Here is a 27,577-nt window from a genome sequence, read left to right on the forward strand (position 1 = left end):
AGACTCCAAGACATCCTTTGTGAGTGAATATATGGCATGCCCTGTGGAAACCCCTTTTTGAAAGCCAAACTGTCTTTGGTTAATAATATTAAGTTTATCAAGATGTGCCACAATCCTGTTATACACTGCCTTTTCAAGAACCTTTGAAAATGTTGTTAAGAGAGAAACAGGAAGATAATTTTTTACATTGTAGCATCGCCAGACTTGAAAATCCGTCTCTGTGGAACAACGCCCTCATAAAGAGATGTGTTGCAAATGTGAGCAAGTACTACACTTATATCATTACTGCAGGCTTTCAACAGTTTACTAGAGATGTTATCTATACCTGAAGATCTTTTACTTTTCAATGAGTGAATTATTTTTTTATTTCATTTACAGTTATGGGTGTTACATTTATATCATTAAAACATTGTGGGAGGGTAAGTTTCAGAATATCTGAAGCTTCCCTAAGGTCACCACTGCAACCTATTTGAGAGGTGACACTTACAAAGTGGTTGTTAAATGTGTCTGCTATCTGTTTACTATCGGTTAATTCCAAATCATTAATTTTTAGGACAGCAGTTTTTTCATTGTCAGATGGTGCTGTACTCGTTTCCCTCTTTATTACATTCCAAATCGTTCTGATTTTATTATTGGAACAATTAATTTCAGATTGTATGCACATACTTTTAGATTTTTTAAATGACTTTAGTTAAGATTTTGCAGTATGTCCTATAATATTTCATCTGGAGTGGATTATTGGATTGTCTGGAAATATATATACAGTTCTCTTTTTCTCTGGCATGATGTTTTTATGCCCTTGGTGAGCCATGGTTTTTTGCTTTACTGTCTGTAGTCTACAGACCCTTTTTGGAAAGACACTTTCAAATGTACCTGATAATTCATTAGTAAATAAATTATATTTTGTATTAACATCATTTGCACGATAAACATACCTCCAGTCAGTCTCCTGAATGCATAATTTGAATTTTTGGATATTTTCCTCATTCATGTTTATAATGGTGTACACTGTGCACTAGCTTTGTTCTGATTTGCATTAAAGTTTTCGATTGTGAGTATTTGCCCCTCATGATCAGAGAGACCATTTATGAGTTTTTCAACTTTGATGAGATGAGTTTTACTCATATCTACAAAGATATCGTCTATTACAGTGCTGAAAGTGGCAGTAGTTCTTGTGGGAAAACTGACAGTGGAGACAAGGTTGTAGACATGCATTAAATTTGCAAACTCTGTCTTAGAAGATGAGCTTTCTAGGAAATCTATATTAAAATCTCCAGTCACTCTAATTTCCCTATTTTTTCTTGTGAGATACAATAGCACAGAATATAATTGTTTCATGAATACTTGAAACTTACCTGATGGAGCCCTGTATACTGCTACGATTACCAGTTTCTGGTCAGCTTCTACTGTTTCTGTGACACATGCTTCAAAGTTTTTCTCTACACAATATTTCTTTACATCTATTGTATTAAAGGACAAGTTGTTTTTCACATAAATAACAACCCCATCTTTAAACATATACTTTCTACAAAATGAGGTAGCTAAAACATAGTTTCGAATATTTAGCATTTCGATGCCAAAAGTGACATGGTGTTCTGTCAGACAGAGAGTATGAGCAAAATTTGCGACTGTTGGTTGATCAATATTTACAATAAATTGGTCTAACTTACAGAGCAGGCTTTGAATATTTTGGTGAAAAATTTTGAGCTTATTTTTAATTACATGATTGGTTGTGGTGCTGCCACTGTTGGGAGTAAGTTTTATTTCTTTTGACATACCGGTATTACAGGAACAGTTTTCTACAGGGATGGGGGAGCTGATGTGCTGGTAACATCCACATTTCTTGTTATTAACTTCATTACTTACATTCTGATTAGAACCTTCACCCTTCTGCCTCAGTACCATAAAAAATCTCCATTTGCAGCTGAGGACTTTCTTGATCTCAGGCACATCCTATGTGGAGTAGAAGCAGTCACTTTCTGGACTCCTTAATGGTCAACTGTGTTGCATACTCTGCTTTATCAATGTGAAACTTGTCCATCCGTTCAATTTCTCTGATGCAGTTTGCTCCAGGATTAATTCCCATATACTGTAGCACTTTCACCTTACCAATGTTGCCACCATTAAAAGCAATAACAACATCCCTCCCCCCCCCCCCCCCCCCACTTTAGTGTCTTCATTCCGACAAAAATATTTCTTAGTAAGCGAGTCCATATAAGATTTTTGAATGACTCAGTGGGATTTTGAGTCTGGCCATGCAGACACTTCTTCAGTAATTTAGGATTTGCCAGGTCTCTGTGAATACGTTTTATGATATCCATGACTGCTATTGGGATGGAATGTTTATAGCTGTATGAACTGTTTGAGTGCTGGGCATTGCAGTAATTGCACTGTGAATCAGGTCCAGGTGGGCAAAGGTGGTGCACTGGTTTTTCATCAGTTGACAGTCTGTGGAAGAATGTAGCCCACATTGTGTGCTTCATTTTCAACAAGTCCTCAGTATTATTTCTAACAGCCATCCCATAATACTGCTGTAGTTCATCAATCATTTTGTCTGTCAGCCTGCCTCCTATGGTTTTACCATCAGAAAGTTTCTTGTCTCTCAAACTTTGTTCCAACTACCTCAGCCTGGTGCCCACCCTCTTCTGGACATGACCAACACATTCCAGTTTTGTGAGGATCTTCTCACCATAAGGCTGAGTGGCTATTACACTGTTATATGCTTTTGAGTCTCCATCATCTACGAACTTATAATAACTCCCCTGTTGTTCACAAATTGACTAAAAATTTCAATAGCTGCAGAGGCCTCCTTCACAATTTCTGTCACTGATACGCCCTTCATCATTCCCTGATTTACACTTATAACAATATTTGGTTAAAATCTGAAAATCTGTTACGTTTCCAGTATTCACATTGGTCACCACAGCAACAGAATTCTTAGAACTGTAGCTGTGCTTCTGCCAAGTGACATCAAAAGCTACTGGTATGTCAGTCATACCATCGTTTATTTCAACAGCTTCATTTGCAGCACCCTTAATTGACCCACATGCAACAGATTCCACAGCAGCTCCAATAAATCCTGCATAATAGTCGATTTTGCAAGAGGGGCATGGCATATTCATCATGGTACACATTGTTTCTGCTCCTGTGTGTCCTTTGCGAATAGCTGTCAATCCATAAAACCATCTAACATGTACTTCAAAATAATTATCAGAATTCCAAAATGAATGAGTATATTTACAACTGGCACAATTAATGATAACTTTCATGGCCAGTCTGTTTGATACCTTAGTGTCCCTCCACATATTTTAAAACACAAACATTCACCTAACACCCTTGTTAGGATGTGTAAATCTGTCAGAATATAACCTAACCTATCATTTATGTCACTTTCGTTTGGAGAAAATTGTGTATCACAACGTTTTATTTTAATCTTCGAAGCGATAATGGGTGTTTCTCTACATACTGATGAGTTAGCCTGTATTTCATTGTCTGTAACTTGACACGCCACATTTTGAACACAGCGTTCCCCTTTATTCGAAAATCTGGCTATGAAATTCTCAAATTTGTCAAGTCGAAGGACATTAATCTACATATATCCTTCATGATTAAAGTTGCGTAACCAATTTAAAAAAATGCAAATGCAGCTTTGAAAGAGAATTAATCTCCACATAACGACAAAGAACCATCCTAAAGTATTTCCGGGTTCAGGAATTATCCCTGAAATGCTTTATTTTAATTTAGGCTTTCATGTAATGTGCCAGTTAATAGGCAACGAAACGTTATTGTCAAGCAGAAAATCTAAATTCTTGATGTGACTTCTTTCTGAAATCTGCAAACAAAACGTCGCTTCTGAGCAAAGAAGGGAACCCAAAGCATACGGCTCGTGCGATGAGGCAACATATGGACACGAATATGTCGCAAGTACATGCGTTCTTTCCACATATTTTTTACAAGTGCTTTTTCTCCCATTCGTACGAGATTGCACATGAGGAAGTAGGAATTATGTGGGCTTACCTTAAGATTTACGATTATTTGCTACAAAGTTGAAATATTACTGGAAACAGACGAATAAAATGGGGGAAGTACTGAAGTGGAAATCGATAGGATCGTTAATGATGAGTTCAGAGCTAGATTTTACGAAGTAGCAGTTCTTCTTCCACAAACTAAAAATTCTCTAGTCTTAGACATAGTCTTTTTCTACTTGTGTAATTAAATCGTGTTATGCCAGGTGAAGTCTAGGAGTTACAAAACGTTATAACCCACCTGAAAATAATGATTGTATATAATGTAAAAATTTCTGAAGCAGGACGGTAGTGTCATTTTTCGGTAGAAATAGTTCTATAATCGAGGATGAATAAAATAGCATACGAGTAATACTTTCGTAACAACAACTGCCTCTCTGTTGCCACTAATTTTTCCTTTCACACATTGTGTTCTGTAAATCTAATCATGAAGAAGATCGTGTAGCCAGAAGTATACAAGTATATGGGATTAATAACATCTGCAAACATTTTAAAATGCTAAAAACGTGTTCCAGCAGCATGCCTAAATGGAATCAGTCATAACAATGTAAGTAACTGTATCAGTTTAATAGAAAACAAATTACTGGGAGTAGCCTAGTTGATCTGTCTTGATCAATACTAGTAGAGCCTTCCCAATTACGTTTGTTTTTGATAATTTCAGATGCTATCACCATATGCATAGTTTTTTTATCAAGGTTTGTTTATCAGATAAATTGTACGTTGTTCTGCTTTCATCCATGCTTCTCAGTTCTTCCCAACTTATAATGCACGTGGCTTATAATACAATCATTGTATAAATTTTGGTTAAGACACTAGCATCCAGGAGCATGACTGTTCAAATTCCTGTTGGCCACGCAGATTTAGGTTTTGCACGATTTCCTTTGATCTCTCCAGGCAAATGCAAGGATGGTTCCTAATTAAAGTGTATGTCCAATGTTCTTCCCTGTCCTTTTATAATTTGAACTTGTGCTCTCTAATGAACCTGCCAGCAACAGGACATCATCTCTTATCTTCTTTTCTTCCTTGGTTAACTCAAGCCTGTTAATTGACATCTTGAAAATCAACAGTTTTATCTTTCATAATCGTTGAAATTAAATTTTACATCTCTCCTTGCATATACACACCGTATTTTATGAAAATAAACATGATACCCACAATTGATATAACTTAACCTTGTATCTTGTTATAGATTTAGCACCAAACTTCGTTTGTTTTGTGATTGAATCCAGACATACTGCTCAGTACAATATGTTACCCAATCTGCATCTACCTCCATAGTCTGAAAACCATTGTGAAATGCATGTCAGAGAGTTACTTTTATCCAAATGACCTTCTGTATTCAGTAATATTTCAGTTGGAATATTGCCTATAATTTTTGTGGGACCATTTCTGTTCAGAAGACTATACCAGATGTACTGATATGAAATGAGCATCTCTAGTGGCGTGGTGTCCACAAATTGCCAGAAAAGTGGTCAAAATGTATAGAAACCAATGGTCAGTACATTGAATAAAATGTTTTTACTTTTCAATTCAATTAGTGTTTCTTTTTCACAAAAAAACGCTCATTTCATACCGGTACACCTGGTAATCCAGCAAAAAATCTCAGGAACGACAATTCCATTTAATGTCTTCCTGAATAAAAATCAAATAATTGCAAGATGAGGATGCAGTAACAACAATATGGGAAGGATATACTGCTATTCACCACGTTATATCATTGTGCATTAAGTCACAGGGGAGAAGAACACCAGAAGGCATAGTCCAATCAATTCAGGCAGGTTATGAAAAAATCTTATATCCATAGTATAGGAAGTTATTGCATTTAGCATATGTTAAAATGAAGGACTAAGTAAGGAACACATATTTATGTTTTCTCAAAAAAATTCTGTTCTGGGATAACAGACCTCCAAAGATGACACTGCGTATACCATTTTGCAGATGTGAATTTTGGAAAAAAAATTTAAAATGCTATGTCTCTGGAACAGTTCTAGATATTTTGTTGGTTTTTTTATTTGAAAGATAATTGCTTTATGATTACAAAGAAATCCTTCATTTGGACTTATACATCAAAGTTCTTTTACTATAGTGTTCTGAACTTTTCTTTATAATTTATAGAAAATTTTTTTCAAAGCTACCAATCGATAAAATTTTTATTTTTTTTAGTATCGTATAGTTCTACATTCCCTGAAGAAGAGAGCTTCCATATTTAGGTTAAACAGGTTTTATAAATAATTGAAATTTTTGCCATACATAAAACCTGTTTTATTACAACATTAGCATATAACAGACTCATAAAAATCAGAAAGATGAGTAAGAGACTCATCTTTCAAGCATTTCAAATGGTTCCAAAATGAATGTGAAAGGTCCAAAGACTTTGAGGTTTCAATTTATACAAGTTCTGTGCACTCTGTTTTGTACTGAAATTAACCAGCCAATGAATAAAAATGTGTTCCACTGCTTCAGCATATTCCTTTTATATAGGTGATGCCTTCCTGTTGAACCACTAGGAACTGGAGCTCTCGCCATCGTCAAAACTTTGTGAACAGGAAGTGAGCACTGATGGCGCTGTTGCTGGCCTTCGCCGGAAATCTATATCGATCAACTGGTCCATGTGGTAGCTTGAAGTCCACTAAAATTTCGTTTACTCATAACTGGTGTCTATAATTTCTGCAATCCACTAGCCACATTCATACAAACACGCCACAAACATCCCCTGTCTTAGATTGTGAATCTGAATGTTATCCTTTTGTTTCTGAGGTGTTGGTCGAACAAATGAAATTTCTTCATTCTTGCTCTTTAAAATGCATACAGTATGAGTTCGCCCAGAACTTTGAGTCCAAGAATGTGTCTTCTGAATTTCTTTCACAGGAGTAGTTTGTATGGATCATTCTTTTTTTTCTGCTCACAGAATTCTTCAATTTCCTCTTTGGACAAAAGAATGAGGGCTGTGGGTGTATAAGATTTCACTACTTTCGTAAAATCCTCAGCATTCTGAATCACAGCTGTCTTTGCTCTGGAAAGATTATGTTTAGTAGCATGGTGCTTCAAAAGGCTCCCTGCACCATCACAAGGCCCCTTCCCAAGACCAGTGGCACTGTATACCTAGTCAGTTGGCACAACCAACTTACTCAGTTGTAACAGATGGTAACGACTTTTAAAATGACTAGGAGCACCATCAGAAATAATGATGACCTTCTCAGACCCAATTTGCAGTTGAAGAATTTTGTGCATTAGTTGTGGTCTTGTTTTGAAAATATGTCTCTCTTGTCAAAATTGAAACATGGTCATTACTCCAATGATACCCTTGTATTTCTTGTGAGAGAATTACAGACCAGTTCTCAACAAAATCACAGTAAAGAACTAAACAAAATTCTCCAGCCTGTACACTTCCTTTCACTTCATCAATGTGTTGTGTTTGCAATTCCTTCAGGTAATGGTGTGTTACAGCTTTCACTGAGCATTTACCGAGTTCATCAACGAAACTGTCAAAAGCAACAGTTTTCTTCATTAGTTTATTTTCATCCCATGTTGGATATGTAATTTCTGCAGAGTTATCTGCTATCTCTTCTGGGCCAAGTGGCAGGCCGCGGTGGCCGTGCAGTGCTAGGCTCATGAGTCTGGAACCACGCGACGGCTAGGTCGCAGGTTCGAATCCTGCCTCAGGCATGGATTTGTGTGATGTCCTTAGGTTAGTTTGGTTTAGGGGAATGATGACTTCAGATGCTAAGTCTCATCTTGCTCAGAGACATTTGAACCATTTGAAGTGACTGTAAAGTGACTGTAAAGATAGTCCTCCCTTTCCAGGGCAATCACTGCATTATGGAAACAAACAAGTCTCTCACTTTGCATCACAGGCTGCTAAAGACTTCACATGCTCAAACAACATGTCATATGTAACGTACTCCAGTAAGTTCTTCAAAGCTACCACATAAAGTTCAAAATTCACACAGTACACACATAAACAGGCATCTCTAGTTGAATGTAGAACTATCCACTTAGGTTGTAGTGCATAAAATTTTGATTTTCCAATATGTGAAGTTGTATAGTTGCTCTTATAAATTGCATAAGTTTCTTTAATACTGTGAGTCATGTACCTCTTCACTTTCAACTGTTACAGTTATAGTGTAATTTGTTGGCACTCTGGCGAGAAAAGTCCCTTTTATCCTCCAGATAAAATGACTACACAATTTGAACTTGAGCTGCTTGTACAGGATGACCATAATAGGGATCTTGTCTTCCAAAGACTCCTTTCAGAGACATCACATTCCTTGATTTGCATACCATGTACTTTGATACAGATGGAATTTAGTTCAAAATTGTTTTCTTTGAAAATGTCTCAGGAACAATAGTTAAAACTTGCAACTTTTCACAGTAGGATGCACAATATTCAACAGCTGAATTGATATTTGTGAAAAATTCCTGGCAAGTGTTGCAAGACTGCTTTGTTTCATTTTCTCCTGAAGGTGGAGTTTGTAGTTTGAAGATAGAAATTAGTTTTGCTGTAGTGTATTGATTAATAGCTTCACTAATTTATCAGTGCTTTTTTGGTGCATAGAGCTTGTCACTCAACTTTACTGACCATGGTTTCTTAACAGGACTAACACATACCTCTGTAGTCGACTGACTCAGGGTATTTAATTCTACCTCTATTGATGCAAAATCCGCATCATCTGCACCATGGGAGGCTCCGCCTTGTCAGATACTATCATTGTCGTTATTCTGTGAAAGTAGTAGAAGTAGTAGTTAATTCATCCAGCGACAGTGTACATTGTATGGATATCATCAAAGACCATAGCTATAACAAAAATAAGATCAGGGTGTAGTTTACTACATAATGCAATGTTTCATTGTACCTATCACAGTATTTTTGGGCAATACAACTTTGATTACTGTAATAATATAGAAGTACGAGAAGGATCTTTTACAGAATATACATTACAAGTAAATAATTGATTTAACACTTTTGTTCATAAAAATTAAAATTTAGGCTGTGGCAAGCATTTGATTTATGGTACTAATAACAAATAGTAAATGAATGTAGTTACTTACTACAAGGTTACTGCAGATATTCAGTTATACTATAATAGCAGTTGGTCATTAAGAATTTAAATATTGGTTCCTTGAATGTAGACAATGGTTTTATTTATTTTAGCTGAGTTGGAAGTTTGTTGTACAAAACTGTACCCTAAATGTTGGTTTGTTTTTGTGTTAAATCCTTGTTTACTCTTGATATATCGTTATCATTGGACATTCTTCTACTGTAGGAATGAAGGTCTGAGTTGGTTTTATAATTTAAATGTGCATTTTTATATTAACAACACTTTTTTTTATATAGAGGCATGGTAAGGGTAGAATATTTAGGTGTTGAAATAACTGTTTGGAAAGTGTTAACCTTCTACTGTTTGAAATTATTCTTACAGTTCGTTTTTGTAAGGTGAAGAAGGTTTTCATGTTTGCCTTATTATAACCCCAGAAGGTTAGGTCATAGGTGACAGCAGAATGGATGTAAGCAAAGTAGACAGTTCTGCTAACTCTCTGCTACACACAGCACTAATTATGCATAATGCAAAGGAAGCATAGCTTAAATTGTTAGTGAGGTAGAGAATGTAGGCTTTCCAGTCTACATTTTCATTAATTTGCACACCTAAGAATTTTGTGGCAGCTACACTTTTGTTTATTTTGAATTTTCAGGTTCACATTATAATTATGAGACTTTGTTTTCCTGTAATGTATATAATTATTTTTTGAAGTATTTAAGGTTAGCCTGTCAGTTAAAACCAGTTTTGTATGTATTCCAGATGTTGGTAATTAGCTATTTATGTCTGTTACAACAATATTTGTGTCATCAGCAAACAATGATTGGGATCTTGATATCATTAACATATATAAGAAATAAGAGAGGTCCTAGAATGCTGCCCTGAGGTACTCCGATTGGTACAGTCTGCATGTCCGATCTGTACATAATGCTTGGTTTTTATTGTTTGCTGAGGTAATTTCTACTACCTGTTTTCTATTGTGAAGATATGACTCAAACCATTTTAATACAAGTCCTCCTATACCTAAAGCTACTAGTTTGTCTAGCAAGATATCATTATCAACAGTATTGAATGCCTTCGACAAGTCCAAGTTTATTCCTACTGTACTGTTATTTCTGTCAAGTCCTATTCCAATGTTTACGATGAATTGGGTAACTGCTGTTTCTGTACTCATTCCTTTGCAAAAATAATGTTGGTTTACAGAAACTAGATTAAATTTTTAGAGGTATCTTGTAATTATATTTCTCATGGCACTCTCTATCATTTTTGAAAATACAGATAACAAAGCAACTGGTCTATTGTTTCCCCATTTCATTTGTATTACCCTTTTTATACAATGGTTTTATTTTTGAAATTTTTAATCTTTGTGGGAACATCCCTTCTGTTAATGATATGTGAGAGTGGTTCTGCTATGACACTAGCACATTTAATTATGACTGAATCTGGTACCTTGTAACATTCTTAATTGTTTTTATTATCTTAAGCACTTCTAATTGAGTTGTGGGACATAGTAATATTGAATTACCACTTTGCTCTCTTTGAACCCAGTCAGAACTACTATTATTACTAGCAAAATTTTTACTCATATTGAGTGGAGTTTTTATGAAATAGTCATTTGTGTAATTTGCTAGAGCACCATTTCTGAGTGACACACAACGATCGTTTTTTAATACAATGTCATCTTGCTTTTTAACACTTTTGTTTGTTTCCTTTTTTACTATATTCCAATGTACTTTCGACTTGTTTGTTGCCCCTATGATTACTTTGTGATTGTGTATTGTCTTGGCTGTTTTAATTACTTTCTTATAAGTCTTAACATATTCTGCAAAGTGTTCATCTTGGTTGTCTTTTCTCAGTTGATTGAGAAGTTTTAGCTTTTGACTGGCTACTCTGATAGCAGGTGTTATCCACTGGCTGCTGTTGCGTGGCATGACGTTAATTCTTCTCAGTTTGTGTGGAAAACACATATAAAATATGGACATGAAAGTATTATAAAATGCATTTATGGATTCATTTGAGTATACATCTTCCCAGGTTTCTTTTGCTAACGACTGAATAAAAATATTAACCTTTTCTGGGTATAAGTGCCTTTTATATTCCCTCTTGTATTTAATCACTTCAGGTACAGAAGCATGTTACTAGTGTGTTGTGGTCTGAAAGACCTAAGTTTACGTTTTATGTGTCAGTAACGTCATTTTCGATATTTGTAAAGATATTATCTAATATGGACAAAGATGACTCTGTTATTCTAGTGGGGTCTGTGAAGAGTGGTTTCATGCAAACCTGTGTAGGATACTCAAAAGCTGTATTTTTTCTTCATTATCAGTTAACAAGATGATGTTAAAATCTCCATATAGGGATAAGTTCACTTCATTTTTATACAAAGAGTTTAGCACTGCTTCAAAATTTTAAAAAAATATGTTTTTGTCACCTGGTGGTGACCTGTATATTGATATGACAATTAGTATTTTCGCTTTGCATATTTAGATGGTATGTTTCAGATCTAACTTTATACTGCAGCCTAGCCCTAGTGTACATGCATACTCCACCATTTTTACAAATACTGTGGCTAGAAGAAATGCTACTTCAAAATTACTTATATTTATTAGACTTAATTCACTGACCGTGCATCAATGTTCTAATAGAAAAATACAAGAGATATTTACAAAGTTGTTTATGGTGACTTTTAATTCTAATACTGTATTCTTGAGACATTGAATGTTTTGACTAATTATCTTGAAAGTTTTGCAAGTATTTGTATTTTGTCAATACTTGGTCAAGTGCTGCTTTGTGGTGCAATTTTTCAGGCTGATTTGTCACAATCTCTTCCTTTTCTTCGTTTGGTGCTAAGTGAAACAGCTGTACCTAGTCTTTGGCTCCCCTCGGGCAAGGTTGATCAGTTTTCACTGTTGTTGGAAGTTCAGTGACTGCTGCTGTTGGTGCTGTCAACATGGTTTCTTGTACAGCGACTGTGTTTGCTTTTTTTACTGACACTGTTTCCGCTGGAGGTGGGGCTGCTACTGTAACTGATGTTGGTTTTTCTTCAGCTACTGATATTTCTTCTGCTGTTGATGGAGTTTTAGTTGTTTTTGCTGTTTCTTCCGTTTTTGTTGTCATTGCTTTTGTTGATGTTGTTGGTGGTGGTGGCACTGCTGCTGTTGTCATTTGTGTTGTACTTGCTGCAACTGGCTTTGGCGATTTTACTGATATTGCTGTTTGTGTTGCAGACATTTGCAGATGCCTCTTGTTTTTTCCAGTAATTTCTGGGTCACAATTTCCTGCCCTAGACTGTTCAAGTGAAGGCCATGTGTGCTGTGTGAAACCTGTGCCTAATGTCGCTAATATCAACAACATCTACGTTTCGAATTGCTTTCATATATCAGAAAGAAGATCGTTGGCAGCTCTGATCTCCTTGTTTGCAGAAGACCAATGTGGCAAATCGTAGCGGCAGTCAATGATCACAAAGAGAACGTTTGCGTGCGACATATGAACCAGTTATTTCCTCAATTCTGAGCAAGCTGTGGATGTTTCGTTTCTGTATATATCGTTTGAGCCACCAAGCAGTGCTATAAAGTCGCCTGATGATAACTCCATTATTTCTTTATACCTGATAGCATTCATTATTTCTGAGAGGGGCGTTCCCTGCTCAACAAAGCTCATGGCTTTCACAACTGCTGTCTCATTAACACGTGAGGCGATTCCGCGTCCATGGCTGTCGGCTAGAATATAAAGTTTCATCAAGCGATCATGAATTTTTTTGCTGTGACATAGGTACATGTCGTTATAGTTTGTGAGTCTTCAAGGGTGCAGAAATGGCTGGTTTAGGTATCTGAATGTTTGCAGTAGCATTTTCTGAGACAGAGTCGTCACTTACTGCACTTTGGACGTCATATCGTTTTTTAAAGGGATTTGGTGAATTTGGTAACTCTATGCTGTTACCAGTATCACATTTCCAATATTTTGTTTTCGTCTGTTTCTTTGCGACGGACTGAGTTTTTTGTACTGTAAATTGAGTTCTCTTTCGAATACAATGCATATGAAGCCATTTTTGCCACCTCTCTCATAGTTTCTCCACACGCTATAACTTGTTTTAGAGTTGATACAAGTTCTGGTATCTGATTGAAATTTATCATGCGATTTACTTGCGTTCTGTTGCGTGCCTTTGTCAAAGTCGTGTTTTAAACCCTTTTATCTCCTCCAATAACACTAAGATAATTTTGTTTCAGCAGTCTTTTCCATAAGTTTGTGAACTAAATCATCTGTGAGACATTTCGAGCAGAACCATATCTTACGTTTTGGATCTGTATGTACACATTTATAATGGAACACAGTTTTACATATAACGTGCACATTACACCTTTTGCAGCACGTTTATCGCAGATGCAGGGTTCCGAACGGATTATTTCACTTGATTCGTAGTATGACGATGTGAACGGCCCCACTGTGAAGTTTTCTTCATACCTTCTTCTGGCTTCATTCATGTTTTCCGTTACTTTTCTGATGATGATGTAGCCCAAAAAACACAAATACTCGCGATATACATCAATACATTGTACACTTTTCCTCGTTCTTTTTGTAGTTATTGGGGCCTAGTATTCTGCCAATCTACACTCGGCACCATGTTGTTAATCATTCAGTAATGGAATAACATTTACAACACAAAACGTCATCACTGGAAACATCTTCACTTTGAAACAACGTCTTCAAATAAGAACATTTAATCCCATTTTTTTTGTTTGTCTTATATAACACTCTTTTATGGATATGCCAATAGTCAGCACGTTTCCCTCTGCTGTGGCCCCAGTCAGAAGACATGTCAAACAGTCCTTTTCACAAAAAACAGTGCAACTGTGTCAACTGGCAAATTCCTCACAAAGACACAGAACTCAATGGATGGTCTTAGATGTCTTAGAAGCCTCTTCAGTAAACAAATTAGCACTGAACAGCACCAATACAGAAACCTAATGAACAACCACAACGAAGAAACGGACAAGGAACTACAACAAAGTTTAAGAAATATCTGCAACAATGAAAGTGAAAAGAAATAATTGCAACAAAGAAAGTGCTAAGAAATAGGCCTAAATGCAACAAAGACAATAGAAATAAACATTGTTACTTCATTGAAGACTTAATATTACCATGGAAATTTAAAGAAATGATTTTTTAAAATAAAACCTGTCCAACTTAAGTGTGGAAGCTCTCCTTTACAGAAAATACAGCACTACATGGTATTAATCAACAGAAAAAAACTTTTCTGGATTGGAAAATTATTGAAAAAAAATTTCTCTACAAGTTATAAAAACATTCAAAGGACGACAGTAAAAGAACTTAGACAGACATGTCCAAACGGAGGATATCATTGTAAGCATAAAGCAGTTACCTCTCAAATAAAAAAAAGTTCTAACGAAATAAATAGAACTGTTACAGAGATACAGCATTAAAAAAAAAATCCGAAATTCACATCTTCAGAATGGTGTTTGCAGTGTCATCTTTGGTGGCCTGTATCTTGGGGTAGGAATTTTTTTGGAGAAAACAAAAAGATTCGTATTTCTTACTTACTCCTGAATTTTAACATTTGTTAAATTCAATAACATCTGATACTATGGAGGTAAACCCCTGCCTGACGTGACACAGATTATGCCAGAAATATTTTCAACTTTTGGACAGAGTCCTTCATCAGAAGTAGAACTATCTCTCTCTCTCTCTCTCTCTCTCTCTCTCTCTCTCTCACACACACACACACACACACACACACACACACACACACACACACACACACACAAATGGCCACTGTCTGCAGGTGATAAGGCCAAGCAGCCTCTGGAAAGACATGATGTTTATTTTAAGAGAAAGTAGCTTTTAATGCTAATAAAAGCAGTAGTACTATTTGTTATGTAGTCATAATGCAGAGGGAGAACATATAGATGGAACGCCTCCACAAGGGTAACATAGTACTAAGAGGTCTTGTTCCATTGATCACTTATATGATTAATTATAAAAATGTTGAACAAGTATTTAATGTAAATGCTCCATCGACCATTTGTGCGATTCATTGTAATGATGTGGAACGAGTCTTTCACATTCCCAGTATACAGTATACAGTATAGAATGAGTTGTCAAGCAAAGACTTTTTCAGTTTGTTTTCAAATCTTACTTTGTTGTTTGTCAGACATTTTATATCATTGTGCACCTCTTTTTTGCTAAAGAAAACCGTAATGTGGAGTAATGAATTTCACTTTTCTTCTTGGAAATTCATGAAGGAATAAATATACCACAAAGCTTAAACAGAGGTCTGCAGGATGATCATGGATGGAGGCCCCACATTATTCTTATGGCACATTTTTGAGCCATGAATACTTTCTTAAAGTTGAGTTGTCCCAGAACATTATTCCATATGACATAATTAAATGAAAATAGACAGAATATGTCAGCTTACTGATTTGTGTCTTCCCAAGATTTACAGTGATTACTACCAACCCTAACTCTGTTTTCTACATATTTGCGGATGGTATCTACATATACCACTGAATGCACCTTCTAAATTATATCACTGTATGACACATATTTCAAGAGATATGATGTCATAGACATTGAGATGCATGAAAAACTAGTTGTTGTTCAAAACAGAGAAAATTATATAGACTCTACTCGTCCAGTGTTTGATAATGAGTGCACTCAGTGGTTTCCAACAAACTGTAAACATAATTTGAAACCTTATTTAAACATGTTTCTACCTTGAAGAAAACTGCCTATTGACACACAGTCAACATGGGTTTAGAAAACAAACCTTTCTGTGAAACACAACCAGCTTTTTATTCACATGAAGTGTTGAGTGCTATTGACAAGGGATTTCAGATCGATTCCATGTTTCAGGATTTCTGGAAGGCTTTTAACACTGTATGACACAAGTAGCTTGTAGTGAAATTTCTTGCTTATGGAATATCATCTCAGTTATGTGACCGGATTTGTAATTTCCTGTCAGAGAGGTCACTAATTGTAGTAAATGACAGAAAGTCATCGAGTAAAACAGAAGTGATTTCTGGCATTCCCCAAGGTATTGTTAAAGGCCCTTTGCTGTTCCTTATCTATATAAACAATTTGGGAGATGATCTGAGCAGCCATATTAGTTTTTTTGCACATGACGCTGTCATTTATTTTCTAATAAAGACATCAGAAGATGAAAACAAATTGCGAAACAGTTTAGGAAAGATATCTGACTGGTGTGAAAATTGGCAGTTGACCCTAAATAATGAAAAGTGTGAGGTCATCCACATGAGTGCTAAAAGGAACTCGTTAAATTTTGGTTACACGATACATCAGTCAAATCTAAAGGCCATAAATTCAACTAAATACCTAGGAATTACAATTATGGACAACTGAAATTGGAAGGAAGGAATAGAAAATGTTGTGGGGAAGGCTAATCAAAAACTGTGTTTTATTGGCAGGACACTTAGAAAATATAATAGATCTACTAAGAAGACTGCCTACACTATGATTGTCTGTCCTCTTTTAGATTATACCTGCATGGTGTGGGATCCTTACCAGATAGGACTGATGGAATACACTGAAAAAGTTCAAAGAAGGGCAGCATGTTTTGTATTATTGCGAAATATGGGAGAGAGTGTCACTGAAATGATACAGGGTTTGGGCTGGACATCATTAAAAGAAAGGCATTTTCGTTGTGACAGAATCTTCTCATGTTATTCCAATCATCAATTTCCTCCTCCAAATGTGAAAATATTTTGTTGACACTGACTTACACAGGGAGAAATGATCACCACGATAAAATAAGGGAAATCAGAGCTCGTGCGGAAAGATATAGGTGTTTGTTCTTTCCGCGCACTGTACAAGATTGGAATAATAGAGAATTGTGAAGGTGGTTTGATGAACTCTCTGCCAGGCACTTAAATGTGGTTTGCAGAGTATTCATGTAGATGTAGATATAGATGAAACATCAAATATTTTACACATTAAACTCATTGTGAAGTAATCAGAAGTCTGAAGCTCTTTTTATAGACAGGAGATCGATTGTTTAAAAAAATTGGGTTTACTGGTAGGGATCCATTCCACCTAACTCCCTGTACCATGGAGTGGATGCCACAGAGTCTGATATCAGTTACACTTTGTGCTGCTAGTTACAAATTGTCACAGATATGAGGCACAACCATGTGAGTGACAGGAGTTTCCTTCGAATTATACAAATTAAGAACATTATTTATTAACATTAGATAAAATATTTGAGAGTTCAATCATGAGCTCTTATTTTACAAAATTGTTTTTAATACATTATTAAATAGAATTTTTCCTTATTCTTGTGACTCAAAGTAGTCAAATTTAGGTTTTAAATTCTCCCTTGACTATTAATCTATATTACGTCAAACACAGTTAATTTAACTGGCAAATTTAAAAATGCTTGCATGATCATCATATCGAAGAGTTGGACCTTACAGTGTGATTTTTGGTTTGTATCTGTCACTGCTGGTACCTGGCAAGTAGATTTTTTTCTGTTTTTGACTATCTTCATTGTGGAACACTACACTTATCCCTTACAGATAAAGTTATCACTGATGTATTCATTATACAAATGTATTAAAGTCTGAAAACTAGATTTTAATGTCACTTGTCTTCTATTTTGCTGCTACCTACCACCAAATAAGTATTATTTGCTCGACCTGTATCATACAGTAAAAAATTATTTTGCATTTTATCTGTAGGTGCACAAGTTAAACCTCCCCCCCTCCCTCCAACCCACACCAACACAGATAATATGTTAATAAAACTAAGAAGAGATATGTAATTACTGAAACAGTCTATGTGTTTCAGGCAACATATTGTTGATGAAGAAGAGGTGCAGGAAGAGAAAGGAAAGTCACTGCTTGATGAGCAAGTGGAAAACAGTGCAGATCAACTTGAAAAACTGTTGTTGGAAGGACGTGAACTGGTGAGTATTAGGTATATTTTCATTTAGAGTCTTGAAGATTTTTGTAATTTGAACATTATACCACACAGTAATTTGCAATAAACAAACAAAAAATTCCTATCACTTCTGTTATAATTTTTAGTAGTGCCTGTTCTAAAAAGGGGTGTTGTCACAGGTAACAAATGTTCGAGTAGCTAGTGATTCTCGGGAAGTTAAGCATCGTGAAGAACTTGCTATTGCAAGAGAAAAAAGGACAAAGGTTGTAGAGGAAGAAGCTGAAAAAAGTCTGAAGAAATTTGAAGAAATTGACCAAAAATGGTCCTCTATACTAGTGTCAAAGGATCCACTTGATATTCATCATGCCATGGAAGAACAGAAAGGTTATTATTTATTGCATAGTCTGGCAGATTGAAATAAAAATGCTTGTAAACAGAGTTATCCCTTTAAAATTCTGCAAATAAGCAATAAAATCATCCAAGTAAGAGGCTTAATCATTATCCTTAATTGTTTATGCATTATTTATAGTACTTCAAATTTTCAAACAAAAGCAATTATGGATCTACAAATATGCTTATCACATTGAAAAGGACAACTTTCAAGGAAATAAAATTAGTTGTGAAAAAATTAAACAAATATTATGTGTTTGACTGTAATAATGTAGGACACCCAGCATACAAGCTTTTTGAACATGATTCATTTTTATTATGTTTTTTCCATTTACATTCAAATTTTGTTTGAACTGATTCTGAGGGAAGGAATAGCTACTGATTAATATAATGTAATTTAAAAATTTAGGAAGTTTTTATGTTACAACATACACTGTCTCTACAACAAAACTCACTTCTTGCACAGCCACCATCTGTTCCTATATAAAACACTACTATTAGGAGCTACTTGTGATATAAACCAAAGCTCTGCCACCATCTGTGTGCCTTTGTGGGAAATTAGTGTATAATTAACACATCAGATGAAGTGTTGACAGGTGGTAAATTTATTCTCTTCATAGTAATTAACATTAAGAATTAACTTATGACTATGAAACTTGAATTAACATCTTAAGTGGCCTGCCTAATGAGGAAGATGCTTACTTGATTTCATTAATAATTTACTCTCTGTTTATATTATTCCTTGTATGAAAATGGAAATAACTGCTAAATATAATCATCTCAGTGTATATTTATTCCATTCATGTGCACACCCATAGCCACGCACACATGTACACATGATATGCACCCACACACATGCTTGATACATCAAGAGTGACAACTTTCAGGGACATGGAATTAGTTAGAAAAAATGTCAATCCAACAAACAAACAAAAATATTGTATGATGTTTTGCAATGACACGAAAGACTATTCAGTATAATTCACTTTTATACATGAGTACATGTTGCTCATTTACACAAAGATATTATGGTGAACTGATAGTTTTGTGAAAGCTTTGGCTACTTTATTTTATGTTACTGCTGATTACTGTATGTAGCCAAATAAGCCTCCTCTGGAATAAAATTCCTAGAATTAGAAGCTGCTGCTTGTATAATGCATAGAGCCAGTACAGTCTGGATGCATTGGTGCAAACTTAGTTTATGGTTATCACATTAAATTAAATGTTAGTGTTGACTTATAATGTTGACAAATTGCTTTTGTTCATTGTAATTAAAAGTAAGAGTTAACTTATTTGTGTTTTAGTGTTCAGTCTGACAACTGATGCTATGCATCTCTCCATGCTAATCTCCTCTGTTCAAAGCTCATCACAATATGCCTAATGCAACCTACATGTGTCTGGTCAATCTGTCCCTTCTTTTTTGTGATAAAGTGCTTTTCTCTCAGATTTTATTCAGTACTTCTTCATTACTTATCTGATCTAATCTTCAGTATTTTATCAATCCAACATACTTCAAAAGCTTCTACAGTGTCTTTGTTTGTAGTGTGTACAGCATCTTTGTATTGTATGTTATCCACGTTTCATTTCCATGTCAGGTTGTAATCTAGACAAATATTTTCAGAAATAGCTTGCTTAATCTTAAATTTTGTAACATGCTTTTCTTTATCAAAATATCTTTTCTTGTTGTTACCAGTCTGCATTTAGTATCCTCTCTGCTTTTGTCGTCATTAACTTAAGTCATTAAAGCTTCAATTACTTCTTTAGCACACATAGCCTATGAGCAATAATTTCAGCTTATTTTTGAATACTTCTATGTGATGAAGACCTTTATTCATTCATTCATTCAGTCAGTCAGTCACACATTATCTACATCTGTATCTATATCTATACTTGACAAACTGACATAAGGCACATGGCAGAGGGTGCATCCCCTTGTACCAGTGATTGAGGTTTCTTCCCATTCCGTTCATGTATGGAGCATGGAAAGAATGCCTCTGTGCTTGCAATAATTATTCTGATCTTATTTTCACAATCCGTATGAGAGCAATCTGTAGGGAGTTGTAAATTATTCCTAGAATCATCATTTAAAGCCGCTTCTTGAAACTTTGTTAATAGGCTTTCTCGACATAGTTTACGTCTCTCTTCAAATGTCTTCAAGTTCAGTTCCTTCAGTATCTCTGTGACACTCTGCCATGGATCAGACAAACCTATGACTATTTGTGCTGTCCTTCTCTGTATATGTTCAACATCCCATGTTAGCCAATAAATGGAACTCTACCAACTGCTTTACCCAGAACTATGCCTACGTGATCATTCCATTCCATATGCCTCCAAAGTGTTACAGCCAGTAGTGGCTCATTGATATTACAGTCATAGGATACTACATTTTTTTTGTTTTGTGAAGTGTGCAGTTTTACATTTTTGAACATGTAAAGCGAATTACCAATCTTTGCACCACTTTGAAATCTTATCAAGAATATTTATGCAGCTTCTATCAGACAGTACTAGATCATAAATAAGTGCATCACCTGCAAAAACCCTGATGTTAGTATTAATATTGTATGCTAGGTCATTAATATATAACATGAACATCAAGGGTCACAACACACTTTCACTGGGCACACCTGAAGTTACATCCACATCTGCGATTGTTCTTCATCCAAGATAACATGCTGTGTCCTCCCTATCAAAAAGTCCTCAATCCAGTCACAAATGTCACTTGATACCCCACATGATCGTACTTGTGACAAGTGTGATATGGAGTCAGATGCATTTAGGAAATCAAGAAATACTGTAGTGATACCCAATTGTCTGGATCCAAAGCTTTCAGTATGTTGTGAGAAAAGTGCGAGTTAGGTTTTATGTGGTCAGTGTTTTCGGAATCCATGGTGGTTGGCATTGAGGAGGTCATTCCGTTCAAGACACCTCATTATATTTAGTTCAGAATATGTTCTAAGATTCTATAACAAGTTGATATCGAGGATTTTGGATGGTAATTTTGTGGCTCACTTCCACTACTCTTCTTGTAGAGGGGTGTGACCTGTGCTTTTTTCAGGAACTGAGCACAGTTTTTTGTTCAAGGGATCTATTATAACTCAGCCACAAATTCAGTATAGAATCTGATGTGGATTCCATTGGGCCCTCCAGCTTTGTTCAATTTTAATGATTGCAGCAGTTTCTTAACAGCACCTTCACTAATACTTATTTCATTCATCTTTTCAGTGGTATGCAGGTTTAATTGGTGCAATTCTCCTGTATATTCATTTATAAAAGGTGTTAAGCATTTCAGCTTTTGCTTTGCTACCCTCAGTTACATTCCTCTTTGATTTGCTAGGGACCAGCCACTAACTTTGGTGCCATTAACAGCCTTCATGTATGACCAGAATTTCTTTGGGTTTTGTGTAATATCATTTGACGATAGTCTGCTATGGTCAACATTCAAGGCATCATGCATTTCTCTCTTGACAGCCAAATGCATCTCATTCAGCAACTCTCTATCAATGGCCCTACGATTTATTTTACACCTATTATGCTGTATTCGCTGTTTCTTTAGACTGTATATGAAGGAGGTTCCCTCCTATTATGAACTGTTCTACTGGGTACATATCCTACCAGTGCTTGGTCGACTTTTCTTGTAAACTTGAGCCATAGTTGCTCTACTTGATCCTGCTCTGTGCTGAAAATTTCAAGTACCTCATTGAGGTGTAATACTATAACCCATCAGAGGGCCTTCAGAGATTTGGAATATGACAATATATGCATTATAGGTGGAAGTAGTCAGCAATAACAAATTACCATTAGGACAAATCTACTCATACTGACAAATCAACTACTTTATGTATATTTATGCACAGTAGCAAAAATCAGCTATGAAAAGAGAGAGAGAGAGAGAGAGAGAGAGAGAGAGAGAGAGAGAGAGAGAGAGAGAGAGAAAACCAACCTGTCCATTCGCTCCCACTGCTTTGCTGCTGTTATTGTCTAACAGTTTTAACAAAAAAAATTGTGTAACTTTACACAGACCACTGTCAACAGCCTATAAATGAGCAAAGACTAAATCTATTTCATATAAACATTTAAATTATGTGGAATTGACATCCTTGAGTCCAAATATTTTGATAAAGTGTAGAAAGAGTGGATAATGAGATAATATTTCTTCTTATCTATGAATATCTGGGATTTTCAATATCCTGCCTTATGTCTGCCAGTGAACCTAGAGCATAAAACCCCATTCTGAACCCTACATGGGGTGCATTGTCTATATGGCAGTTGTTTTCACTTCCAGTATTTTGATTTTGAATTGCTGAATTCATCTTAAATGCACTACTGTTATTAACCACATGTACCATTATGGAATGTCTGCCTCTGTATCCAAGTAGTCAACACAACATAATCTTATGCAGAAGTTCCGAATTCGATTCCCGGTACTGTCAGAGATTTTTCTTTGGTGGGAAGACTGGATGGAGGTGCACTCAGTTCCTCATGATGCCACTTGTGGGGCTATCTGATTTACTGGTAGCAGCTCCAAGGTCAAAATGTTGACAACAGCCAGGAGTGTGCTGTGCTGACCTCACACCTTGCGTAGTCTTCAGGGCCTGATTTCAGGGTTTCCTTTATTTTTACCATTAGGGAGTACATGTGTCAGTACATAAATGTAATAACCCCTATATCTTTGAAGAAGCTTTGGTAAGATGTTTGATTATGAAATTTATACAATATTAATATTTTATATTTCTGTAAAATTAATGTTTTCTGATTGTAGCAGCATCAAGGCAGTATTGAGTGAAAGTATACTATCAGTCCTGTCTGCAAGTCAACATAGTATGTGAGATGTCAGAGCTTTTTGTTTTAACTTATCCACATGCAGGCATCACGATCGTTTATTATCCATCTAGGTGCTGAAGAACTTCCCACACATAACCTCATCCAGTGTGAGTCTGTTGATCTGTAGTCATAGCACCTGTAAGATATTTTTATTCGTTTGGAATTGCATAGTATCAGTCTTCATAAGGTTAAGGATAGAATTATTTGCAGTGAACCGGTTCTCATCTGTAAGTAGTGACATCAGGAAACATCACAGTTTTTGAAGAGTCTTCTAATTGTCCAGGTGTCTGCAAAAGGAGCAGAAGGACAATAACTGAACCATTTGGAACCCCACAGTTAATATTACCACTTCTGAATTTGGCCTTATTGTTAATATGGCCCTCTATTTTCTGTTGTTAAGAAACGACTCTATCTATGCATGGGAAATGTATTTAATGTTACAAGTTTTTAGTTCCCCTATTAGGATTTTATGATCCACAGAGAAGAAGATGTTGAAAGATCACAGAAAATTCCAACACAGTTTTTTATAATGTTTAGCTCAGCCAGGACTGAGTTTATGGAATCAGCAAAAAACAATATGAAAGCGAAACTAAGATGTTGTTAAAATGCCATTTTCAGAGAGCCTGTCCAATATTATTTTGTGAGCTACCTTCTCCAAAGGTTTTGAGAACCTCTGATTTAATAAGCTTCTTATATTCCAACCGAAAAGTGCAAATGTATATGTGCTGTACTAGCTGCTGTTTTTTTTGTTTCCCCAGTGATTCTTGCAATGGTGTCTTTTGCAGGAGGGAGATGGACCCTAAAAAAGACCTAGTGAAAATATTTGAAGTCACAGGGATTGGACAAACAGTGATCTCATTACACTGAATGGGTTCTTGAAATTAATTGTACTTGTAAACCTTTACCAAAATATTCAGGTTTGGACTATACTATGTATTGTGCGAATGTGTCAGGCTGTGACGCATGGATCACAGATGGAATTTATCAGCCCGCTCTGTTGAATGCTTTCTGAAGTTATGTATTTACACGTTCAACAGAACAATTCATCCTCAGATTATCAAATCAAAGAGTGACACAATCCCCACATTAGTGTGTGGAGCATTCCCTCCAATGTGCCTGATATTATCCCCAATAACAGAGTAGAGATTGTTGTCCGAACTATTCCTGTTACATCTGAAGCCACTTCATGATCTTTTTCACTGAAACATTTCTCTAGAGAGCCTAAATCATGGCTGACACCTCAGAACTCTGCACTTGACTTAAAAATATTAATTACCTGACATTCATCATCCAGTAAGTTCTGTGTTAAGTCAGAAATTCCCTTCAAATAAGTACTCCATAGCAGGATGATGATATTGGCCTTTTTAATCATCTGACTACTATAAGTCTTAACTTACACTTTTCTCATTTTTGTGAGTGTTTTCCTGCACTCCTTAGGTTGTTTGCACTCTTGCACTCATAGTCTTCAGAATAGTGAAGCTGTTTAGATGTGAAGACTGAAGCTAGCTGACTTGCAGCTTCTCTTAAATCACTTGGCTGGTTTGACCACAGTCCAGTCATGTGTCATGTGCTTTAAGATCTCTCAGGTTTTCTCATCACAATTGATTAATATTGCACTTCCGGATGTTCTGACAATTTGGTGTTTCCATTATTAAGGGTCTTCAAAATTAGCAGGAGTGTTGCCATGGCATTGTGGCCTTCTCAATGTACACAAGGATGGAGTTCCTTTAAGATCCACAGTTAACAGTTAGTGACATTGGCTAACCTACATATCAGTTGACAGAATCCTGAAACGTGTTCTCGGCAAAAATGTGGTGGAGTATGAACACCACATCTGCAATTCTGCTGACTTTGTACACTGCCTCAGACAATTGTAGATCTAGGATATGTATATTTAGTCTTCCTCTTTATGAGAGTTCCACTTTCTGATTCCTTGGAACTAACTGCAAAAAAGTTTCACAGATAATTTTAGGTGTGTTCTGACATCTACTTATTTCCTGTTCAGTGGAAAATATTGTGAAAAAAACTGATGATGTGATAATAAGTAGTTTGTTATCACCTTTTGTGGCAAACCTATACCGGAACACTTTGAAGCAACGGTACTAGAATATGTAAACAACATGTTCCTATCAGTACGAAGGATGACATTTTTGTAATGTGACTACATGGTACAGAAAAGCTTTAAGAGTTCCAGGAACTGTTAAACTCAGTCTGTAATAAAGTAAATTTTATGATGGAACCTAAAAAGAGGACTAGTTATCTTTCTTTGATGTGTTAATTAAGAAAAGAACAGGTGGATCCCAGAGTCACAGTGTATATAGAAAACTTGCAGACACAACCTCTATCTCCATACCTCAACCATCACCATCCCTCACTAAGAAATTTGGTGCTGAAGGCTTTGGTCCAAGGAGCTGAAACACTTTCAGACAAGAAGAGCCTCATCGCAGAATTACAACAGCCACTAATTATGTTCTGAAAGACTGGGTGCTCAGATCTTGAAATTGAACGGGCAATGCAACTAAAGTCAAGAGTGCCTGAGAAAAAGGTGGAGACTGAGGAAGAGAAGCTAAAAATCACTTATCTAACTTGTCTACATTATTATGGCACAGTATGTGCCAAGATTGATTGACTGACTTCTTTGGAAACGTAGCATCCAGGGTATTTCACTCCATTCAACTAAGATAAAAAGTATTCTTTGTAATGCTAAAGATGATACAGGTCTCCAGAATCTGGGTATGTTTCACATTCCATGTGAATGTGATATGTCTTATGTTGCACAGACTACCAGAATTGGTCAAGGAGAGATGCAATCAATATCAATGACATACCCTACAAAAAAACCAATGAAATCAGGTATTGCCAAGCACTGCATTGAATATAATCATGAAATGAAATACAATGAGACCAGTATCATGGCACAGAGACGTCATAACTAAGAAGTCTCTTGAAATAAAGATGTCAGAAAACCTAATAAGGAGGAATGGCAGTTTCAATTTAAATAATGCTTGTGGTGCGGGGCTTAGTTTACTAAAATCTCACTGGCCACCAGAATGTGAAAATGGTAAGAGAATCCATCTTTTACAGAATATCAGTGTGAGCTCTGAAAAACAAAAGAGTTTCAAAGGGTTAGTTGGTATTGGAAATTGAACTCAGGTATAAATAGTGGCATGAGGCCAACAACAGTTCACACTCTGGTTGGAAACCAGGCAACGAGTACATATAATAGCGAAATCTGCAGCATGTGAAGAAGATGACTGAGTCAGGACTTGAAGTGCTGTGCATAAATGGAAACAACAAGTTGGAAATAAATCTGAAATCGTACTCTTACCCATGTACTTAACTTCACAGGTGTCAACCATAGCTCTCAGGCACTTCAATACTGCCTGTATTGGTGCTAGCTCAGATCTGAGTATTAAGATTTACTGCTCCTTCACTATAGCCATGGAGTAATAAGCATGTTTACCACACCTCCAGTCAAGATAACTGCTTCACCGCTTCCAACATGAAAAAAAGCATGAATGTAATTCCATCTTGGGTTCAGGAGCATGGTACAGCAGCTGGTAGATGAAGTATAATAATACTGTGACAACGACCATTATTTTGATATTGTTTTACGAGGCAACTGGTTCTAATGTTCCAATCACATCATTTTCAGGCCTGTCACATTAATGACGCCAAGTACTAAAGATGCTGGGTCAATCTGTCATTCACAAATGTCTAAATTATGATTCCCAGCAAAAATTTTGGTACCTGCATGCTCCCAGTTTTGTTCTAAAGAGGCTTGTCAGTTCAATGACCTGCACAGAATCCCAAAATGCTTGATTAACAAAAAAAGTCTGATAGAGGTTAGAAAAATTAAAAAATGTAGATTGACAAATTTCTCTCATTTTCACCAAACTTCCTGCCACAACCGTGCCAAGTTATATCATTGTACTAAATATACCACACAATTTTATTTCTGATAGGATGAGACACTTTTCTAGACTACCAGAAAATGCATGTTTGACAAGCCAAAAGAGAAATAATTGACAAAGATCAGGAAAAAATGAATAAACATAAAATGCACATCATATCTATTGTTCATTGTTTGTCCTGTGCCTTAAAAATATTGGCAACTCTATTAGATGATTAAGGAACTTCAAATAGCACCAAATATATTCTTATTCGAAAAGCGGCAAAGTTGTCCTGCTTGGCAAATTTGTTGCAGTTTACAGTAGTAAAGGAAATAAGAATATACAAAGTGGAATGACAGAAATAGAAGAAAAGAAGTGACAGAGATTGTAAAAATGGTTGATGAAGATGGGATTGAGGTAGAAAAGAAGAAGTACATCAAAGAGCTGTGGACAGCATATAAGGGGAGTTCAAAAAGAAAAAAGATGGCAGCATAAT

At 35.9% G+C, this 27,577-nt stretch overlaps 1 protein-coding gene across 4 annotated transcripts in view; it reads left to right on the plus strand.

Moving 5' to 3' along the window:
* LOC126336898 (dynein regulatory complex protein 1) overlaps window positions 1-27,577 on the plus strand; it is a 380,293-nt gene that overhangs the window by 57,727 nt on the left and 294,989 nt on the right. For 2 of the 4 annotated variants that reach the window (XM_050001020.1, XM_050001019.1), the window contains exons 2-3: window positions 17,885-18,002; window positions 18,157-18,361. The exons of the other annotated variants lie outside the window; for them this stretch is intronic. In XM_050001020.1, the coding sequence (XP_049856977.1) occupies window positions 17,885-18,002; window positions 18,157-18,361 (323 nt within the window). The remainder of the gene's footprint in view (window positions 1-17,884; window positions 18,003-18,156; window positions 18,362-27,577) is intronic. 4 annotated transcript variants of the gene reach the window in all.

This window comes from Schistocerca gregaria, chromosome 2, assembly GCF_023897955.1.
Source record: "Schistocerca gregaria isolate iqSchGreg1 chromosome 2, iqSchGreg1.2, whole genome shotgun sequence".
NCBI lineage: Eukaryota > Metazoa > Arthropoda > Insecta > Orthoptera > Acrididae > Schistocerca > Schistocerca gregaria.